This window comes from Engraulis encrasicolus, chromosome 3, assembly GCF_034702125.1.
Source record: "Engraulis encrasicolus isolate BLACKSEA-1 chromosome 3, IST_EnEncr_1.0, whole genome shotgun sequence".
Classification (NCBI taxonomy): Eukaryota; Metazoa; Chordata; class Actinopteri; order Clupeiformes; family Engraulidae; genus Engraulis; species Engraulis encrasicolus.
In genome coordinates this window covers 1,709,364-1,729,363 of record NC_085859.1, presented here as the reverse complement: position 1 = coordinate 1,729,363, position 20,000 = coordinate 1,709,364, and the positions used below count along the sequence as shown (strand labels likewise).

General features: G+C 40.6%; 1 protein-coding gene across 1 annotated transcript in view; it reads right to left on the bottom strand.

Annotated features, from left to right (window-relative positions):
* Nucleotides 1-4,432, bottom strand: part of LOC134445564 (cdc42 homolog) — an 82,822-nt gene extending 78,390 nt beyond the window's left edge. The window contains exon 1 of the mRNA XM_063194613.1: nt 3,898-4,432. Within this exon, the coding sequence (XP_063050683.1) occupies nt 3,898-4,432 (535 nt within the window). The remainder of the gene's footprint in view (nt 1-3,897) is intronic.
* Nucleotides 4,433-20,000: the final 15,568 nt, after the last annotated feature.

The following is a 20,000-nucleotide window of genomic DNA, read 5'->3' as shown; positions in this document are numbered from 1 at the left end:
AATATTTAAATACAAATATTCAATTTATAGAAAAGAAAATCTCCTTTTGCTAACATGAATTCAGACTACACTGAAATAATTTCATTTGATTCCTTTATTAAATAGGATACCAAGTAATCAAATACCTTGTGTAATCAAATACAGTATATCACGAAAGTGAATACACCCCTCACAGTTTTGCAGATTTTTGAGTATATCTTTTCATAGGAAAGCATTACAGAAATGTAACTTTGACACAATGATTAATGACCTTTTAACAACATATTTAACCGCTTAAATGTCTTGTTCACTCAAAAAAAAGCAAAATACAGCCATTAATGTTGAAAAGTGAGTACACCCCAGATTAAAATCCGGTAGAGAAGGGGCTATGTTGGCTCGAATCGTCTCGAAATGAAAAGGGATGACAAGGGAGGTCATCAGTGTGCGTTTCAACCTTTCTTTGCATTGAACTTTTAAATTTTGAGTCTGCATCTGGCTTAAATAGATTGGTGTGAGATTTGAATGCAATCCTATGGAGAATATCATGATCTGCTTCAGTAGTCACAGTGCATGTTGACATGCATGTTTCTTTTAGGTGTATTTCAGATTGCCAATGTTGACAGCATTCATGCATCCCCAAACCATGTCAGTCCCACTACCATGCTTGGCTTATGAGAGGATACACCTTTTTTGTAAAACTCACTTGTTTACCACCACACATGCTTGACACCATCTAAAGCAAATTTGTTTATCTTGGTCTCTTCAGATCACACAACATGGTTCCAGTGATCCATATCCTTGGTCTGTTCATCTCTCTTGAGACCAAGATAAACAAATTTGCTTTAGATGGTGTCAAGCATGTGTGATGGTAAACAAGTGAGTTGTACAAAAAAGGTGTATCCTCTCATAAGCCAAGCATGGTAGTGGGACTGACATGGTTTGGGGATGCATGAATGCTGTCAACATTGGCAATCTGAAATACACCTAAAAGAAACATACATGTCAACATGCACTGTGACTACTGAAGCAGATCATGATATTCTCCATAGGATTGCATTCAAATCTCACACCAATCTATTTAAGCCAGATGCAGACTCAAAATGTAAAAGTTAAATGCAAAGAAAGGTTGAAACGCACACTGATGACCTCCCTTGTCATCCCTTTTCATTTCGTTTCATTTCGAGACGATTCGAGCCAACATAGCCCCTTCTCTACCGGATTTTAATCTGGGGTGTACTCACTTTTGTGAGTACATGTTCAAACATTAATGGCTGTATTTTGTTTTTTTCTGAGTGAACAAGAAATTTAAGCGGTTAAATATGTTGTTAAAAGGTCACTAATCATTGTGTCAAAGTTACATTTCTGTAATGCTTTCCTATGAAAAGATATACTCAAACATCTGCAAAACTGTGAGGGGTGTATTCACTTTCGTGATATACTGTAGATATAAGCATACACTGTGTACTGGTGACTGCGGCCATATTGGATTCCCTCATTTTGAGGTACTATGGGAATTTAGTACATTTATTTTATACAGCATATTGGCATTAAGCACCCTTCAAATGCCCTGATATCGTTGCATATCAAACATGAACACTATCTTAAAGCCAAAATATGGGCAGAGAGAAGTGTAGTATTTGGGGGTCAAAAATCAGCGCTTTTATGTGGTGTCATCCTATGTTCTACTGCCCATAACTAAAGAATGGAAAAAGGTAGACACACACTTCTTTTGTCAGGTGAAAGTAGACAGTTCAGTGCAGTTATACACTACAATGTATATTTATTTGTGTGTGTGTGTGTGTGTGTGTGTGTGTGTGTGTGTGTGTGTGTGTGTGTGTGTGTGTGTGTGTGTGTGTGTGTGTGTGTGTGTGTGTGTGTGTGTGTGTGTGTGTGTGTGTGTGTGTGTGTGTGTGTGTGTGTGTGTGTGTGTGTGTGTGTGTGTGTGCGTGTGTGTGTTTGTGGCCCAGCCCACTGGGTGTGTCTCACGGCTGAACAAGTCAGGACAGTTCATTAATTATTTACCAGAAGTACCGTAAGACTCTCTCTCTCTTTCACACACGCTCACTCACACACTATCTGTCTGTCATTTGATGTCTTTCTACAACACACACACACACACACACACACACACACACACACACACACACACACACACACACACACACACACACACACACACACACACACACACACACACACACACACACACACACACACACACACACTATGCCACTCCCTCATCTGTTCACTCTATTCTATTGTAATCTGTTCTTCACATCAGTCTGCCTCTTGATCCTCCTTTATAGGCCAAGAGTACAGCAATTAAAGCGGCAAACATCAAGCAATTCCCATTGTACAAAGGTTATATAAATATTAGATCTAGGGACATTCAGACTCGTGTGTATTTTTATGGGTGAGGAGGTGTGGAAACATTGTGAGGTGGTTTGAGGTGGAAACATTTCATCATTCATAGTATAATGCATTAAAAATATAATTGAAATAGGGAAAGATTTAAATACAAAATGATCAATTTATAGAAAAGAAAATCTCCTGTTGCAAAACTGAAATAATTTCTGAAATAATTTCATTTGATTCCTATATTAAATAGGATACCAAATACTAAAATAATGTAATCAAAGAGATGTAGGCATACACTGTGTACTGGTGACTGGTGCCATATTGGATTCCTTCATTTTGAGGTACTATGGGAATTTAGTACATTTATTTTATACTGCATATTGGCATTAAGCACCCGTCAAAGGCCCTGATATTGTTGCATATCAAACATGAACACTATCAAGGAGACTTTGTTCTTAAAGCAAAAATATGGGCAGAGAGAAGTGTAGTATTTGGGGGTCAAAAATCAGCGCTTTTATGTGGTGTCATCCTATGTTCTACTGCCCATAACGAAAGAATGGAAAAAGGTACACACAAACTTAGAAAAAGTAGACAGTTCAGTGCAGTTTTCTGTAGTATTTGTATTCACTGAGACATAGAGTATTATTTTGTACATTTTTTGTACATTTTTTGTACATTTCTACAATGTGTGTGTGTGTGTGTGTGTGTGTGTGTGTGTGTGTGTGTGTGTGTGTGTGTGTGTGTGTGTGTGTGTGTGTGTGTGTGTGTGTGTGTGTGTGTGTGTGGCCCAGCCCACTGGGTGTGTCTCACGGCTGAACAAGTCAGGACAGTTCATTAATTATTTACCAGAAGTACCGTAAGACTCTCTCTCTCTTTCACACACGCTCACTCACACACTATCCGTCTGTCATTTGATGTCTTTCTACAACACACACACGCGCGCACGCGCACACACACACACACATACTTAGTACACACACTTAGTACACACACACACACACACAGGCATTATATTCAAATGTTCTGGTTCCAAATTTAATAAAGCATCATCAAATCAACAGTTAAGTGTTATACACATTGTATATACTCTGACTGGTTATACAGCACTGAGTTTAGGGTGGGCCAGGCCTATAGTCTTGACTTGAAGTGGCCTAAATCATATTGTTAACAATTACAGTTGAAGCATGTTGACATCATAATATACAGTACACTAACCAGACTAAATATGTTTGGGTTAGAGACTATTCAACAATCAGAATTATGCATATCATTTGCATTGATACATAAAATATATCCAAAGCAATAACAGACTGCCTCATTGATGTGATACACACACACACACACAGGTGTGTGCGCACAAACACACACGGTACAAATTTGTTCAAAGCAATGTGAAATTGCATGAGTGGCAATGGTCATTTAAACTCTGATTTGAGAAATGAACAATAAGCAGTTTAGGGCGAACATTAGCTTCCCTGTTGACATGTTTGGCTATTTGGTAAAGTCCTCCTCACAATAGCAGGCAACAGCTGCGTTTCAGGGTGGAGCGAAGAGCTGGACTTTGTCTCTCTAGAGCGGCGAGTATAGCGGTGTCAAACACTGTCTTGACCCCTCTGGAAGTCTTGGCTGAACATTCCATGTAAGCGTAGGCTCCGATCCGCTCGGCCATGGCTTTGCCATCCTCCGTTGTCACCGGCTCCTGATTCTTCTTTTTCAACCTTTGCCTTACGTACACATCATCCCTTAAATCTGCTTTCGTTGCCACAAGTATAAACGGCACGCCAGGGCAAAAATGTTTCACTTCTGGTGCCCATTTTTCAGAAATGTTTTGAAAAGATTCAGGACTGTCCACAGCAAAACACAACAGGAAGACGTCTGTCTGTGGATAAGACAGGGGCCGTAGTCTGTCGTAGTCACTTGATGAGCCAGTATCGAAAAGCCCCAAAGTATAAGGCTCACCATTGATCATGACAGTGACAGCATAGTTATCAAATATAGTCGTATACTCTGGGTACCTCTGGGTGGTATAGGCAATCAAGAGCACATTTTTCTTAGCAGATGTATCTCCTACCGCGACACATTTCACAGTCTGCATGACTAAACAGCTGCACTCAGAGAAACAGTGTCTTTACCGGAAGAACAACAGGCCGTTATGGCAAGACGAAGCTTCCAGCTAATGTTTCTACCTGACTAAACAGCTGCACTCAGAGAAACAGCCAGCATAAAAATGATTGATCAACACGAGATCTGCCTAGTCTAATAAAGGTGGGGTTGAATGCTAGGCAAACAAGTTGGACAGTTTTTTCTAACGTGATTTCCCAAAACATAAAAAAACGTTGCTTCCTACTTGGAGCAGCGAGTGAACTGCCTCACAAGCATGTGGGCTACACCTGCAATTTACGTCAGATTGATGAATGCCAATCAGGGTGGATTACCGACGGCATGGAGGAGGTCCGATGCCCAGTAGTTTCCCTCACCTTACTGTGTGAAGGCTTGGCAAAAACTTTGTTCCCACGATGGTTTAACGCCATGAGACATGACTGCGGCGCAGAGGTCACTCCCATATGCTGCGTCGCGGACGGAAATTCTAACCGGGATGCTTCACGTGGACACAGTGGGCATGCTCGCTGCCTAGCAAACTGGCTGTCTGCGTGGTTGTGTCCGAGCCTAGTGTCTTTACCGGAACAACAACAGGCCGTTAAGGCAGGACGAAGCTCACGGTTAATGTTTCTACCTGATGGTTTCCTTGTGATGGAACAGGGAAACTGATATGGGAAGGTTTATGACCCAGACTACTAGGGAGAGACCATAAATATGGGTTTGTGCCACGTGTTTTATTCCTGCCAAAAGGACAACGTTTCATGCACAGCTTATGTAAACCACACAACAGAAAGGAAAGGATTACAGCACACTTGCTTGACTTGACTTCTTGCGTTATATTTATTAATTATTCAAAATGCTACTAGATCAGAATCGTCACAATAGGACATAACTGGAATGCACAACCTCTCTTTTTAAAAATATATGTTCTATGTTTGTCTGCTGTTGCCCAGTCTTGCACCATATATCTGCATGGGTATTGTATAGGTACTCTTGGTGTAATGCATGTGTCTAATTGTTAGTGGTGTCAACAATGATCGATTCGGCAATGCAATCCAATGCGGTCCATGGACGATCCAATTCAATGCGGCAAGTTCCAGAATTGATCCAGCAATTTTTTAAAGTTTCAATTACTTCTGGCGATATTTCGGGAGCAAATGAATGTTATATTGAATAAAAGTACTTCAAAGCATTGCAAGACTGATACAGACTGATCCAGAATGATACAGAAAACAGCCAATAAATTGTTGCTCAGTATCTGACTACTTGTATTGCCTCATCATGACTGATTAAACATTTGATTTGCTTTCAGTAGAAAGGTAGCGCATTGCAATGCATTGTAGAAGTGAATCGGATCGGATCGCATAGAATCGAATCAAATCAAATCGAATCGCTACCTTCCGGATCGTGATCGAATCGGATCGTGAGGGCGGCGCCAATCCACACCACTACTAATTGTCTATGTCCACACCTAGAGTCTAGAGTCTATGTCTGTCTGCATGGGAAAGTAAGAAAGTTAATTTCAATTCTTTGTATGACCAGCGCATGTAAAGAAATTGACAATAAAACTGACTTGACTTGACTTGACTTGACTAAAGGAACATTTATTCTCAACCTCAAGACTCCGAAGGTCTCCTAACTGAAGGTCTCCTAAAGGGGCGTCCACCCAACATCACATGGATACAGGAAATGAACTAGCCTGACATATCTTTCTATCCTATATCAGAGAATCTGTAAGCTATTACACAGAAATGTCCCATTGGTTCCCATAATAGCCACAGTTCCATCTAGCTTCCACTAGATGGCAATCGCGGGCAAGTGGAAACAGAGCCGTCCGAATGGAGAGGAATGGATTGGAATATGGAGTCCATAGGGCTAAATGCTAAAAAAAATGCTACTGCCATTTCCAGTCACAAATGTCATAAATAAAACATTCCCGGTGAGAACTGTGGCTCCTGTTATATAAGAGTCTGTAATTTGTTATTTCTTTCAGGCGTCTACTTTTTCCAGCGGAGAAGAAGATTTCGACCTGTAGTCGGTAGCAGGGACGTGCACAGGAATCTCAAAGGGCAGTTGCTCTAACCTGAAGAAAGGGCAATCCCCCCCACCCCCAAAAAAAAAAAAAAAACATCAACAATGAGCGGCCTTCAGAATTTTTCGGAAACTGCACCATGGGTATTATTATTTTTAGTAGTAGTAGTAGAAGTAGTATATTATTGTCATAATTATTAATATTTTTTATTGTATAGTATCCTGAATATGCGTACCATATGATATAACATGCTAGTTTTTAAACATGTAGGCCTACCTATTAATCATATCAGAGATGATCAGCCTTATGCCCACCTGCCCTAAATGTCTCCTGATCCACATTTCCTCATGTGTGGTATGTGGCTGCCCCTAAATTAAATGAAATTATGAGAAAAAGCCTTGATAGTTTTTAAACCTGTATCAGTCACAGAGATTATCAGTCTTATGCCTACCTGCCCTATGTGCAGAGGTCTGTGGCTCTGAGTCATCCTCATCTTAAATGAAATGAAATGATGAGTAAATTAATAGGCTAAATATGAGGATGCTTAATCAATTAACCCACTGTCATCTTTATAATCCTTGTAGCAGCCAAAGTAGACTTTAAGTTATAATAAATAGAACTAGTTAAAAATTGTTAAAAAGATCATTTAATTTGAATTTGAAATGTAATGAATAGGCATATTCCATGATTAAAATGATGAATATTATATAGGAAAGCTAAAACAATAAGAATTCACAGGTTTAGGTCATTTGTTGGGTCTTTTGTAGCCTATATTAAAAATGTGTACTGTCACTTTAAGAACGGACGAGTCGGCTTTCATTTCAGATCGCAAAGAACCGTGGCGTGGGAGCACCAGTTCTTATATGATGCTCTGAAGCTCCGAGCTTCTCGCAGACTTTATAACCTTTTATTTTCATTACAGATATTTTAGTTAGTTCATGCACATTTTGTAGGCCTATGTCTTGAGAAGAACAGTAAACGTCAGTTATCACGTGGAGTGGATTTATTTCAATTACATGGACATTGACAGTGGAAACAGTAGCCTATCTTTGGGTCGGAGAATGGGCTATATCAGCGTAAGAAAACGCACTTTCCTAGCGGTCTCGTCTCACCAATATCAAACCTCTACAATCCTGAAAAAGATTCTCTGCATCGCCTGCACCTGTTCATTTTTTTTCGCAGCCAACTCTGCAGAGATGTGCTTCCTTTAGCTAGCCTACCCCCTTAAGTTCTCTCTTGCTTGATAAAACGACATGTCATCTGCATGTTTCTTAGTTGGGTTAGCCTTCCACAAAACAACTTGAGCCATGTAAAACGTTGACTGCAAGCAAGCTAGCTGGCTGTCGTATTCCCCCAATATCTGAACGTGGCACACCCCGGCTGTCAGATTATTTAGGATCAAACGTCCTCGAGATCGGCTTTAAGAGACATTAATTGTGATCACGTAGTTTAATACTGTGTAGTCTGCTGTGTTTCCAGCTCACCTCAGGCCGTCAGGGCAGTCGCTCTACTCCCACTACATCTTCGACATATTTTGCGTCTCTGTCCTGGTCGCATGCATGCTTGTTCCCCCCTCCCTCCCATGTAGAGCTGCGCGTGCCCCCCGCATCGCGCATGCTGCCCCTCCCTTTGCCTATCTCGAGGTGCAGGTGAATCTGAATTTGAAAACTTAATTTAGGAAGCTTCAATCAAAAATACGAATTGCAAAGCAAATCAGTTGAAACATGAAATCTTAGCCTATTTTTCCGAGGCATATCTACAGCTGGCTGTCGGGTTTTTTTGCTACCTAAACGTGGCGCTGGTGGCTGTCAGATGTATGATAGGCCCTAACTAAAAGTTCTAAACTCAACATTGTATTAGAGAGGTTGGTTGTGAGCATATTTTGTACCATAATATGTAGACTGTGTGTAGGGCTCTAGCCGACACCCAGGCATCTTCAAAATCGTTCGTGTGTCTTATAGGCGCTCAAGGGCCTCGCGTGCCTTCTCCCTCCCCACCGGAGTTGTTGCGTAGCCTACCTACCTCACATCGCTCGTGCCCATTCTCGACGGGTCTGATGAATTTGTATGACTGACTTAAGTCTTTATTGTACAAAACTTCAATCAAAATTATGAATTATAAAGAAATCAAATGATATTGAAATATGAAATTATAATTGCCATATTATTTTCCCCTCCCTTGGAAGGGCAATATCAGCCAATGTGGGCAAAAGGGCCGTTGCTCGGGCACCGTGGGCAACTATGCTCTGCACGTGCCTGCTCGGTAGCACTCTGCTAATGTTTATGGATTTGGCCTCATTAATTCAGCTTGCTGACCCAGTATACAAATCTAGTGGTGCAAAAAAGTCTAAACGATACTCAAATGTGTTCTTATTAGTTCTAGCTTCAAATTGAATATTAATATTTCTGGGGGAATAAAAGCTAAAAATAGATACAAATGATGGTTGTAGGAAACTCCATTGACACCCATTCATCTTTAACTTGTCTGCTACTGTAGTATAGCCAACCAGCTGCAGTACCACCCCTGACCACCAGCTAGTGCTCAATCTCATATCTTACAGATTCTCTGCCAATTGACCCCTTTAGAGTTTGTAAACAAATGTGACGTCGTTTGCCTACATCAGGGGGAGTTCACTCATGGAACTAGCCACTAGCCATAACTAATCCAAACCTAAGTCCAAAATGAATGGGTGTCAATGGAGTTTTCTACTATTATAAAAATTTTGTTTTTTTAAAAACAATGTTGCCCTAATATTCAGTTCGAAGCTATAAATAATAAGACCATAGGCGCCGAAACCGTGGGTGCTTCAGGGCCCGGGCACGGCACCCACGGGAATCTGTGGGCACCCACGGGAATCTTTGGGAACCCATCGAGCACCCACGGACAAATCCGAGCACTAAAGCAGTATTATTCACGAGAGAAGTTTAAAGATGAAATGGCGTTTGCATCATAACTGTCTTTTTGTAACGTAAGGTAGCCTATTATTTCTCATCTTGTAACGTAAGCAACTTCACGCGCCGATCCTTCTTTTCCTCTGTGGTGCGTTGCTCGACAGTAACCATAGAAATGGTTGGATTGACCATAGGCATACAGGGCTTTTGCCCGATGGACTGTTCTCCCCTTAATCAGTCCTTATGATAATAGCAGACCTCTTCGAGATAGCAGATATTGCTAAAACATGTTGGGTGTTAGATTCAGAAAAGTTCCATTAGTGAAATGCAGTTGAAGGCTTCATTGTCGCTCTAAATGTCTTGTGGATCTAGACTGAAAATGCCCGACATGAAATTTCAGAACAGTGCAGCGTCTATGCAGACGGTTCAGAAGTAGCCAAGAAGTCGTTCTATCACAGGCTATGTGTGAAGCTATTTATTATATTGCGTTATTATTTCACAAGTTATGGAAGGATCAAAACCTTTCAGTACAAGCTAGGACTTCTTACAGACAAAGGTTTGCTGTCGGAAAGTTTAGCCTACAAAATGGTAAGTCACTGACTGTCATATCATCCTGCGATATCCCATGTGTAGCACCGCCGTGTGCCGTTTTCTGTTATGGTCATTTCTCTACTCTGTAGAGTGCTGGGATGATCAAGTTGAGTCTCTCCATACCAATACTTTTGTTGTGCGCTGTTGAATGATTTTGCCATTTCACTTTGCTGTTCTGGCTGCTAGCACTGTTGGCTTTACATTAGTCATGACTGAGTAGTTTGAACATAGCTAGCACAAAGTGCAAGTCTATGCGTCATGCATTGTTGGACTCAAACCTCACTGATTCTTGAGAAAGTGGCTAAAACAGGTTGTAATCTTGAAAGAAAAAAACGAAGTGAATTACAAAATAATATGGTATATCCTTGTAGACAAAGGTCTTGACTTTTCAGAAATGCACAAGGCCAATCTCCCCATTTTGAATTTTTTTCAGAAATCAGGTTTTTCTCCGATCATACCTTGTTTTTTATCAACACCGTCAGACACAATTAAAAGCAATAAAAAGTGTATTGATTTGGTTGCATATGTATCTGGAGTTTTTAAGTGATTGTGTGTGTTTTTTGGTTCACACATACGCCTTTAAATGTTGAAAATTCACTTTCATTTTATTTTAATACTGCTTCATGTGTTCTAATTTAAAAATATGTGCTGTCAGACAATGCTTACTTAATGCCTAAATAGATCAAACAATTTTTTGTAATTTCACAAATATTCATGTAGGCTTAAATTTGCTATTACTTTGATAATTCAACAACTCCAAAGGAAAATTTTGTAAGCACATTCATTTAAAATGTCCAAAACTCCTTCTTACGGTGGTGACTTAAGAACTGACGGTGGTGACAGTAATCTGAAGGTGGTGAAAGTGACGTAATTATTACCTACATTTAGCAAAATAAATAGCCCTCTCAAGTCAATGACATCTAGCATAAACAATTTATTTTTGTGTGTGCACAGTATGCTTGTGCATGTGTTTTTTCTTCATTTGTTAGATACTCTAGGAAGTAGGCCTAGATTATTGAAAATGTGGCATAAACAGGTTTTAAGTTGTTCAAATCCAAAACATAGAGGTGTATTATCATAGATTGGCTGTGCAGTGAATGTATTTGCCAAGCTCCCCATTTTACATTTTTCATAAAATGGGCTCTTTCTTGGTTTTGTCACCAGTGTCAGACAGAATTAGGAGAAAAAGAAACATGTTTACTGTATTTAAGTGAATTACTTTTACAATTCAACATAATTGTAGATACTTATTGGAAGCATATTCTTAAAACTTGTCAAAAACATGTAAAACACGTGCTTTTTTGTGAACTACATCAGATGTCACCACCGTCAGGTTTTGTGACAAAAAACCCTCCAAATGCACCTCAGTGGAGGCTGGAGTATAAGTTTGGCTCACAATTATTACTAACATGTCTGGTAATGTTTCATTAACCAGCACAATTTAGTAAAATATGGAACAAGATGATGAGCGGAACTGACGATGGTGACATCTGACGGTGTGAGACAAAAAAACACTCTTTTACATATTATACAATTTTTGCTCACATCAGCCACTTCGTTTTCGCTCTGTTTCTTAGGGGCTTCATGCCGCTTCTGAAAAAGTATATATAATTAACATTAATGTAACATAATACTATTAAAACCCCCGGCGGTGTTGACAGTTTATCTTTTTCCCATTTGCAATTGGGATGGTGAATGAAAAACAGTCCCTCAAAAGTCGTTGTGGCTAGGCTGACAACTGGGAAACTTTATCGTTTTCTCCACGGAGGAGGGGCCAGGAGGAGGGCCGAGGCCACAAGCACAAGTGGAGGAGGCAAGGTTGCATATCGTAACGCACACTATATGATGTTTGCTGCCCTCTTGCAGCATGGCATGCACTCTACCAGTGACATCATCCACAGGGCATCATGGGAGGTTGAGTACCTTTCACGTTCTGAGCTCCACTCTGAAACGCAGCTGTTGCCTGCTATTGTGAGGAGGACTTTACCAAATAGCCAAACATGTAATCAGGGAAGCTAATGTCCCCCCTCAATTGCTTATTAAATTGATTATTTCTCAAATCAAAGTGTAAATGACCATTGCCACTCATGTGCACAGACTTGAAGTATCTTACTCTGGAAGATGTTTGGTAAAGTGGGGAGGCTATGTAAAACTGGCTGTGAACACACACACGAACAGACAATGCAGACACTAAAGAGAGAAGACCTGGAGCGTGTACAAAAAAAGGGATTCCGAAAAAAGTACACTTGGTATGCTATTTTGAGAGGGAAGAGGCTGTTCCAGAAGCATAGGAGATGTTTGTTGTTACAAGAGATGAAACTACTGACTGGACCAGTAACGTGCGGTCAACTTTATGGCTGGTGAGGCACTGACTTTTCCAATATCAGATTTTCAAATATATAATACTACAGCTACAGTATACGTACATTTTAGTAAATTTACCAAATAGGCCTACTGATAAGTTTCATATGTCATAGCTTTCTTAACATAAGGTAGGCCTACAAAATAAAACATGCTGCATTTCCGTAGAGAAAATGCTATTAGATCTCTCACTCACACACACACACACACACACACACACACACACACACACACACACACACACACACACACACACACACACACAGGATTCAAACAGTGGTCTCACATAAACGACACAGCAGCAATGTGGACAAACACTAAGCATCACGGCAGAGAGAGCTGGAGAGCAGAGCAGAGGAGAGGAGAGTAGTGGAGAGTAGTGGAGAGGAGAGGAGAGGAGAGGAGAGAAGAGGAGAGGAGGATAGGGGAGAGGAGAGGAGGAGAGAAGAGGAGAGGAGAGAAGAGGAGAGGAGGATAGGGGAGAGGAGAGGAGGAGAGAAGAGGAGAGGAGAGAGGAGAGAGGAGAGGAGAGAGGAGAGGAGAGGAGAGGAGAGGAGAGGAGAAAAGAGAGGAGAGGAGAGGAGAAGAGAGGAGTGGAGAGGAGAGAAGAGGAGGATAGGGGTGAGGAGAGGAGAGGAGGAGAGAAGAGGAGAGGAGGAGAGGAGAGGAGGAGTGAAGAGGAGAGGAGGAGAGGAGAGGAGAGGAGAGGAGATGGGAAAAGAGAGGAGAGGAGAGGAGAAGAGAGGAGAAGAGAGAAGAGGAGAGGAGAGGAGATGGGAAAAGAGAGGAGAGGAGAGGAGGAGGGGAGAGTAGTGAAGAGTGTAAGCTCCTTCACAGCCCACTGCTCTCACACACACATGATTCAAACAGTGGTCTCACATAAACCACATCACGGCGGATGCTCAATGAAAGACACACACACACACGGGATTCAAAACATGGTGTCATAGACCGCTGAGCACCACGGCGAACAAACTGGGAAGCAGGAAGCGAATGTCAACATTTAAACAGAGATTAGGCCTACTACACAAGCTTCGATATGGTCACAAAATATTTTGGGACTGTCATTTATGTTATGCCTACACTTTGGAATTAGATCAGAGTCTTGTAGGCTACGCGGGTATATTTGATTTACCTCAACGCCCTGTACTCAACTTTACAAACAGTTACAGGGCACATGAGAATCCTGTTCAGATCACAAAAGCTACCACCACACACCAGACAGAATCACGGCGGATTCACAGGCAAACACAGGCTTCACACACATAGGAAACACTGATCTTACCTTTAACTCGTAGTTCTACATCAGGTCCATGCGCCGCTCTTTTCCTTCACTTTTGGCGTTGCACATGCTAACGTTACTTTAGCCGGTGCTGTTCATCCAAAGCCACATCTATTCGAGACGCCCCAAATGTCCAAAGCCATTTGGCATTGAATATGAATATGAGTAGCCGCGAGGATTTGTTTCGTGAGGCTCCTTAGTCCTTAGTAAATTGTTAAATCGTGAAATCCCATGCGAATGGTCTTCCACACATTCTCGCCGGTTGCAAACAAGACACAGGGGAAACAAAAAAAATAGTTTCTGTTGTTGTACCACTCACTTTGAAATGATCGGGTAGTTAACCGGTCACCTGCAGCAAACCCTTCAGCTCTGTCGGTCCTCCATTCTTTATCACATATTTTCCCCTTGGAAATCCAACTTTGAGAATGCTCTTAGTTTCGTTATGAAATCCACTTGTAGCAGTCAAGGGAAGCTAGCCAACAACACCGACTGACTGTATTGTGAACTTCAGATTCGCTATGACGTAACTGGCCAGCAAGACTCAACGCCAGAAGGAGTCTGCGGCCAGACTGCAGCTGGCCTCACCACTGTATATTTCAGTGGGCGTTATGCCAAAGCGTTCAGAGCAAAGAAATGATAATCACACGTAGAAAATAGTAAAACATTATCAGGAAATGAGGGCACACCATACATACTTCTATTAAGTGTATAAAAACGTTTAATACAATATTACCAGGTTGCATTCACAGAACGAGCAAAATGGCGCATGCGCTGAAGCTTGTTAACGAGGGATTGCGCAATCCGGGGGTGAGGCAAGTTCAGAGTTGGCCCAAATTCAGCGTATTCGGAGGAATTTGACATGAAATGGGCAAATATTACGATTTTGGCCACAAAAACAGATTGAAAACGAGTGAAACAGTTTAAACACTGCTTAAATGGCAGTTATGGTGCAGATGCTCGAAAACAATAGCTGTTATTGTAACTATTATTCACATTTACTGCATCTCATCATAATCATCTGGCTGGTGAGGCCGTGCCTCCCCTGCCGTATTGGAGTGCACGTCCCTGGACTGGACTGAGGACTTCATCAGGAATGCCCGTGTCTGTGGTGCCCACTGCATATCTGAAGTTATCGTGACCATCCGTTTTGTTATTTCGGAAAAGACACCTGGCCAGATTCTGTACAAATGAATGGTGCATGGTCGATTCTGCTCCAAATTATGTCATATCTGTTTACAAACAGTAAACGGGTCTATAGAACTTCCCTAAAGTGTATTAGAAGCATGTATCTTTAATGAGTGTTGGCTCTTGTCAATATGGCAAAGCAGTGCGACAAACAGTAACTCTATTCGGGCTTCCTGGTGATAAGATGATAATTACACTACATTACCTGTACTGTGGAGTGATCCACTATACACCCTAATGGCAGGGTAGAGAGTGTGTGTGAATGTGGTGTGGACTCTGTGCAGGAGGGTCATTGTGTCTCCAGAGATGCTGTAGAGTTCCTGCCCTGTGATCCACATACACTCCTATTCTGGAGCTGGCCACTAGAGGGAGAATAGTCTGAATAGAGTTGGAGTGTGTGTGTGTGTGTGTGTGTGTGTGTGTGTGTGTGTGTGTGTGTGTGTGTGTGTGTGTGTGTGTGTGTGTGTGTGTGTGTGTGTGTGTGTGTGCGCGTGCGCGCGCGCGCGCGAGGGCGTGTTCGTGTGCGTGTGCTGCGCGTGCGTGCGCGCGTGCGAGGGCGTGTTCGTGTGTGTGTGTGTGTGTGTGTGTGTGTGTGTGTGTGTGTGTGTGTCTATAAATGGCATTGTGTGGTTGTATGTGTTTTCTAACTAAACAGCTGACCTATACTCTTTTGAAATGTGGGATTTTGGACAGTACACACACACACACACACAAACACAAACACACAAACACACAAACACACACACACACACACACACACACACACACACACACACACACACACACACACACACACACACACACACACACACACACACACACACACACACACCAGCTGTGATGTGGGATTTTGCATTTCAGTGTTACCCCTGTTCTCCTAACGGTACTGCAGCACCAGCTGTACATTTTATACAGTTGCTGCGCACCTGCAGAGCCGTCTACTTTCACCACTGGCAATTACTTAAAACACACACTTAACATTTAACCTACAGTAGACAACGGGTCGTTACAATATTGTAGTTTGTAAATCTTACATTTGGCTATGCATTTAAAACACTATAGTAGTCACTATGGCTGCACGATTATGGAAAAATAATCATAATCACGATTAGTTGGGTCAAAATTGTAATCACGATTACTAATCACGATTATTGTTTTATTTTTTTGCTGAATTTTAAAAAAAATATATATAACAAAATTAAATGAAAACCTGATTTTAAAAATGCAGAATATGTTGTTGATGGTTATATATTCATGTAGATAAAGATGTGTGGTTTTCAGGCATGTAAAAATACAGGCTCCAGGTAAAAAGGCATTTTTAACAAATTAACATGTTTACCTTCACACCTAGATTTTCATCAACTCCGTCAGACACAAGAAAAGTACATAATTAAATTATTATAATAGTCCAATAAGAATCTTTAGCTCTAATTTGTATTGTAATGATACTTAGTTACCTTGATGTACAATAATATGAAATACATATATTTACATTTTTATTTAAGACTGTTATTAACACAGAGAGTTCGAAAAATTGGCATTTTCAGACTTTATCTTTTATTTTGCAACCATGAGGAAAACACCTAAAGTGGTTAAAATACATGGTGGTATAGATCTAATGACCCTTTATTGCCTAAACAAAAAAAAGATTAAAGAATTAGCTTTTCCCCCAAAATATTACAAAAACACCTGAAAGTGCTGAGGAAAATCTTACGGAGTTGACAGAAAAACTGACGGAGTTGACAAACTGGTCTGATTTTTGGAGCCTATTTAGTGCAAAATGTTTTTTCATAGTTTATTTTGTAGTTTTGTTATATTCTTAAGCTTCTCTTTTTAAAAAGTTAATTTATTTTGAATTAAACTTTTTTGTCCATACATCGAAAAATTATGTAGTTATATGCATTATACATATAATATCCTAAAATAACTTTTCCTCCTGTTGCTACGTTTGAAAAGAATATCATATTAGCATATTGAGCAGTTTTTGGTGAATTTGTGAACTCCATAAGATTTTGCATGTCAGCTCCATAAGAAAATCTTGACAAAAAAGAGTTGACAAATAAACCTACTTTTCATAATAACACATGATTTTCTAACAGAAATCATCTGGTACATCAGCAGTCACTTAAGGACTTGCCAATAAAGTTATTCTAAGCTTTTATTAAACAAAATACTGAAATAACCTTTATTTGTATGCATTATGGTGTTATCACTCTATGGCTGTGACATAGGTGGTCTTCCTAAAGATGCATTGATAAAATCGAATATTAAATAGTAGCCTAGACCTTAACAGAACAGTGTCTCCATGGCATGTATACCAAACAGGAAGTAGTATCAGGCTGCTTAGAGTGTGAGTTGACCACAATAATGGTAGATTTTTTTGCATTTGAAAAAAATCTTACGGTGCTGACTAAAAGTCCGGACACATGTTCAATAGTTTAAAAAGTATATAAAAAGGTTTATAAAACATTGCACATACATTTAGTTTGATTAACTCTCCAAAATATTTGATGACAGTAGCTATGATGTTTGTTATATTTCATTTAAACCAATTATTATAGTGTTGTCAAATTCTACATCCTGCTTTCGGACATGGGGTTTTGAAGGTACTGATGACACACTGCAACGTGTAAAATAAAAATAAAATAAAATAATAAAACTATATAAATATGAAATCATAGTTTATTGTACAAAACTTCTTCTATCATTCCAGCTAATTTTGTTGCAATTTTGAATTACATTTTAAGCACCAACATGAGTTTTATCTCCCGGACATGTTTTGTCCCATCTCTCAAGAACCCCTGATAACCAAGAATAAATTAGCCTATATATGGGATGAGCAAAATAAAATGAATTGTAATAATTATTTAAAGGCAATAGCATGATAATTGGGTGGACAGATTGCTGGCCAGAAACACCAACCTGTCACTTTGTTCTGGCTTCAAGGAAGCTCTTAAAGGTAGGTCACTATTGCCACAATTAAATCACGATTGAAATCACGATTACGACATCACGATTTTATTACGATTTTTCGATTAATTGTGCAGTCCTCGTAGTCACAATATATGACTGTTGGAGATATCCGCACAATTGACAGACCAATGATTGGTCTTTGAACCAACGTGCATGTGTGTTGATGTGAAGTGGTTGTCTGGTTACCATTGAAGACTATGGGAGAATTGTCTGGTTACCATGGAAGTCTTTGGGAGAATTGTCTGGTTACCATTGGAGACTGTGGGAGAATTGTCTGGTTACCATTGGAGACTATGGGAGAATTGTCTGGTTACCATGGAGACTATGGGAGAATTGTCTGGTTACCATGGAGACTATGGGAGAATTGTCTGGTTACCATTGAAGACTATGGGAGAATTGTCTGGTTACCATGGAAGTCTAAGGGAGAATGGTCTGGTTACCATTGGAGACTATGGGAGAATTGTCTGGTTACCATTGGACACTATGGGAGAATTGTCTGGTTACCATTGGAGACTGTGGGAGAATTGTCTGGTTACCATGGAGACTATGGGAGAATTGTCTGGTTGCCATTGGAGACTATTGGGAAATTGTCTGGTTACCATGGAGACTGTGGGATTTTCAAACTTCTGAGTCTCCTGAGGTTTACAGTACGTCTCAAGTACATTTGGTGATTAATGAAACTTGCTGACATGAAGGTAGATAAACAAGTGGACCTGGTGCTTTGGACCAGAAGACAATACCGGTACTTACTTATTAATCAGCAATTATATTTATTTTGGTGCTTTGGACCAGAAGACAATACCGGTACTTACTCTATTAATCAGCTATTATATTTATTTTGGTGCTTTGGACCAGAAGACAATACCGGTACTTACTTATTAATCAACATTTATTTTATGTAATCCAGTACTGTCCATTAATTACATGATGTTTCTAATTCCGAATGAATAATCCAGAATTAAATAGTTCAGTCAAGTTTCCTTTGATTTGTCATTTAATTCCGATGTAGTTATAAATCCAGACTACATCAGGTGACAGCCCCTCTCCTGTCCAGGCACAGACGTCAGTCCATCAGTTTTGCCCAAACGTACCAATAATACTCTTGGCCACTACAAAGTTTTACCACAAAAGCAAAGAGTGGAACTCGCACACCAGCAGCCGATGCAATAAATCGAGCAATATGCGTTAGTTCTGGCAGACCACGTAGTCAATGCGCCCTTTTGCCTATTGGCTGTCGCCGACCCAACCCATACAACTCTCCACTAATCAGCTGCGCTTTGGTTAATCAGCTGCAGCTCGCAATTGGATGCTGACATTTGCCGCGCTTTATTTAAACTGCCGAATTTGTTTTCCTGTCATTGCTTTTCGCTGCTTGTTTTGCTTCGTATAGGCCTAGTTGGTGGTGCTTGCTTGCTTGTGTTATGTTTAAACTAAATTTCAGATGTTTTTCCCTCTTATCGATAATAGGGTTTCGTCTTCTGGTAGACTCTGCACTTTTCTTTGAATTACCTAGGCTTCCTCATCTGTTTTGCCTAATCTCATGATAGGAAATTATTGGTCATTTGAATTTTACGCCCGACTTAACTCGTGTCGTGCCGCCGATTTCCTGAATCCCGAATTTCATGGATAGTTTATTTTGCTGGCATTGAAGTTTCCCCTGGGAGCTGCCTTCGCTGATTTCAGTATTGTATACCGGTAATTCTACTGCATTTTGCGCGTTTAGTAGTAATGATGAGGTGGGCTGTTAGGTTGATATGCAATGTTCCCGCTGTGCGTCAACAGAGGTTAATACTCTGATGGCTGTCTTAAAGATAACTATAGCTTCGTTCTCTCGGGATTGGAGCTTGTCTGGTCGCTAACTGTTGCACGTTGCTTTTAATAATTGTTGTTTCTTTAGTTGGGTGGGCCCTTTGGTCCACTCCGACGTTAAACCGTAACTTGCTGCTGTACGCCACTGTTTTAGTGCATCGGCTGTTTTTTCAGTTGCTTACTAGGATATGGTTTCATTTCACTCAGCAGAGGCTGGTTATTGGGACTGTTGGCTGCCTATTGCATTTGCCGTGGACAGGAGCTATAATCGGGCTTGTCGTGAGGTGCCAATCATGTAGGCATACTCTCCGTAAACGCATCCAAAACATTCACGTGAGTAGTGGTAAAAGGTGTCGTCTATTTGTGCCTTCACTGGCTGAGTCTTGCATGGCGATACAGCGCATAGCCTACTCTGACGAAATGCGTTTTTTCCCTTGTG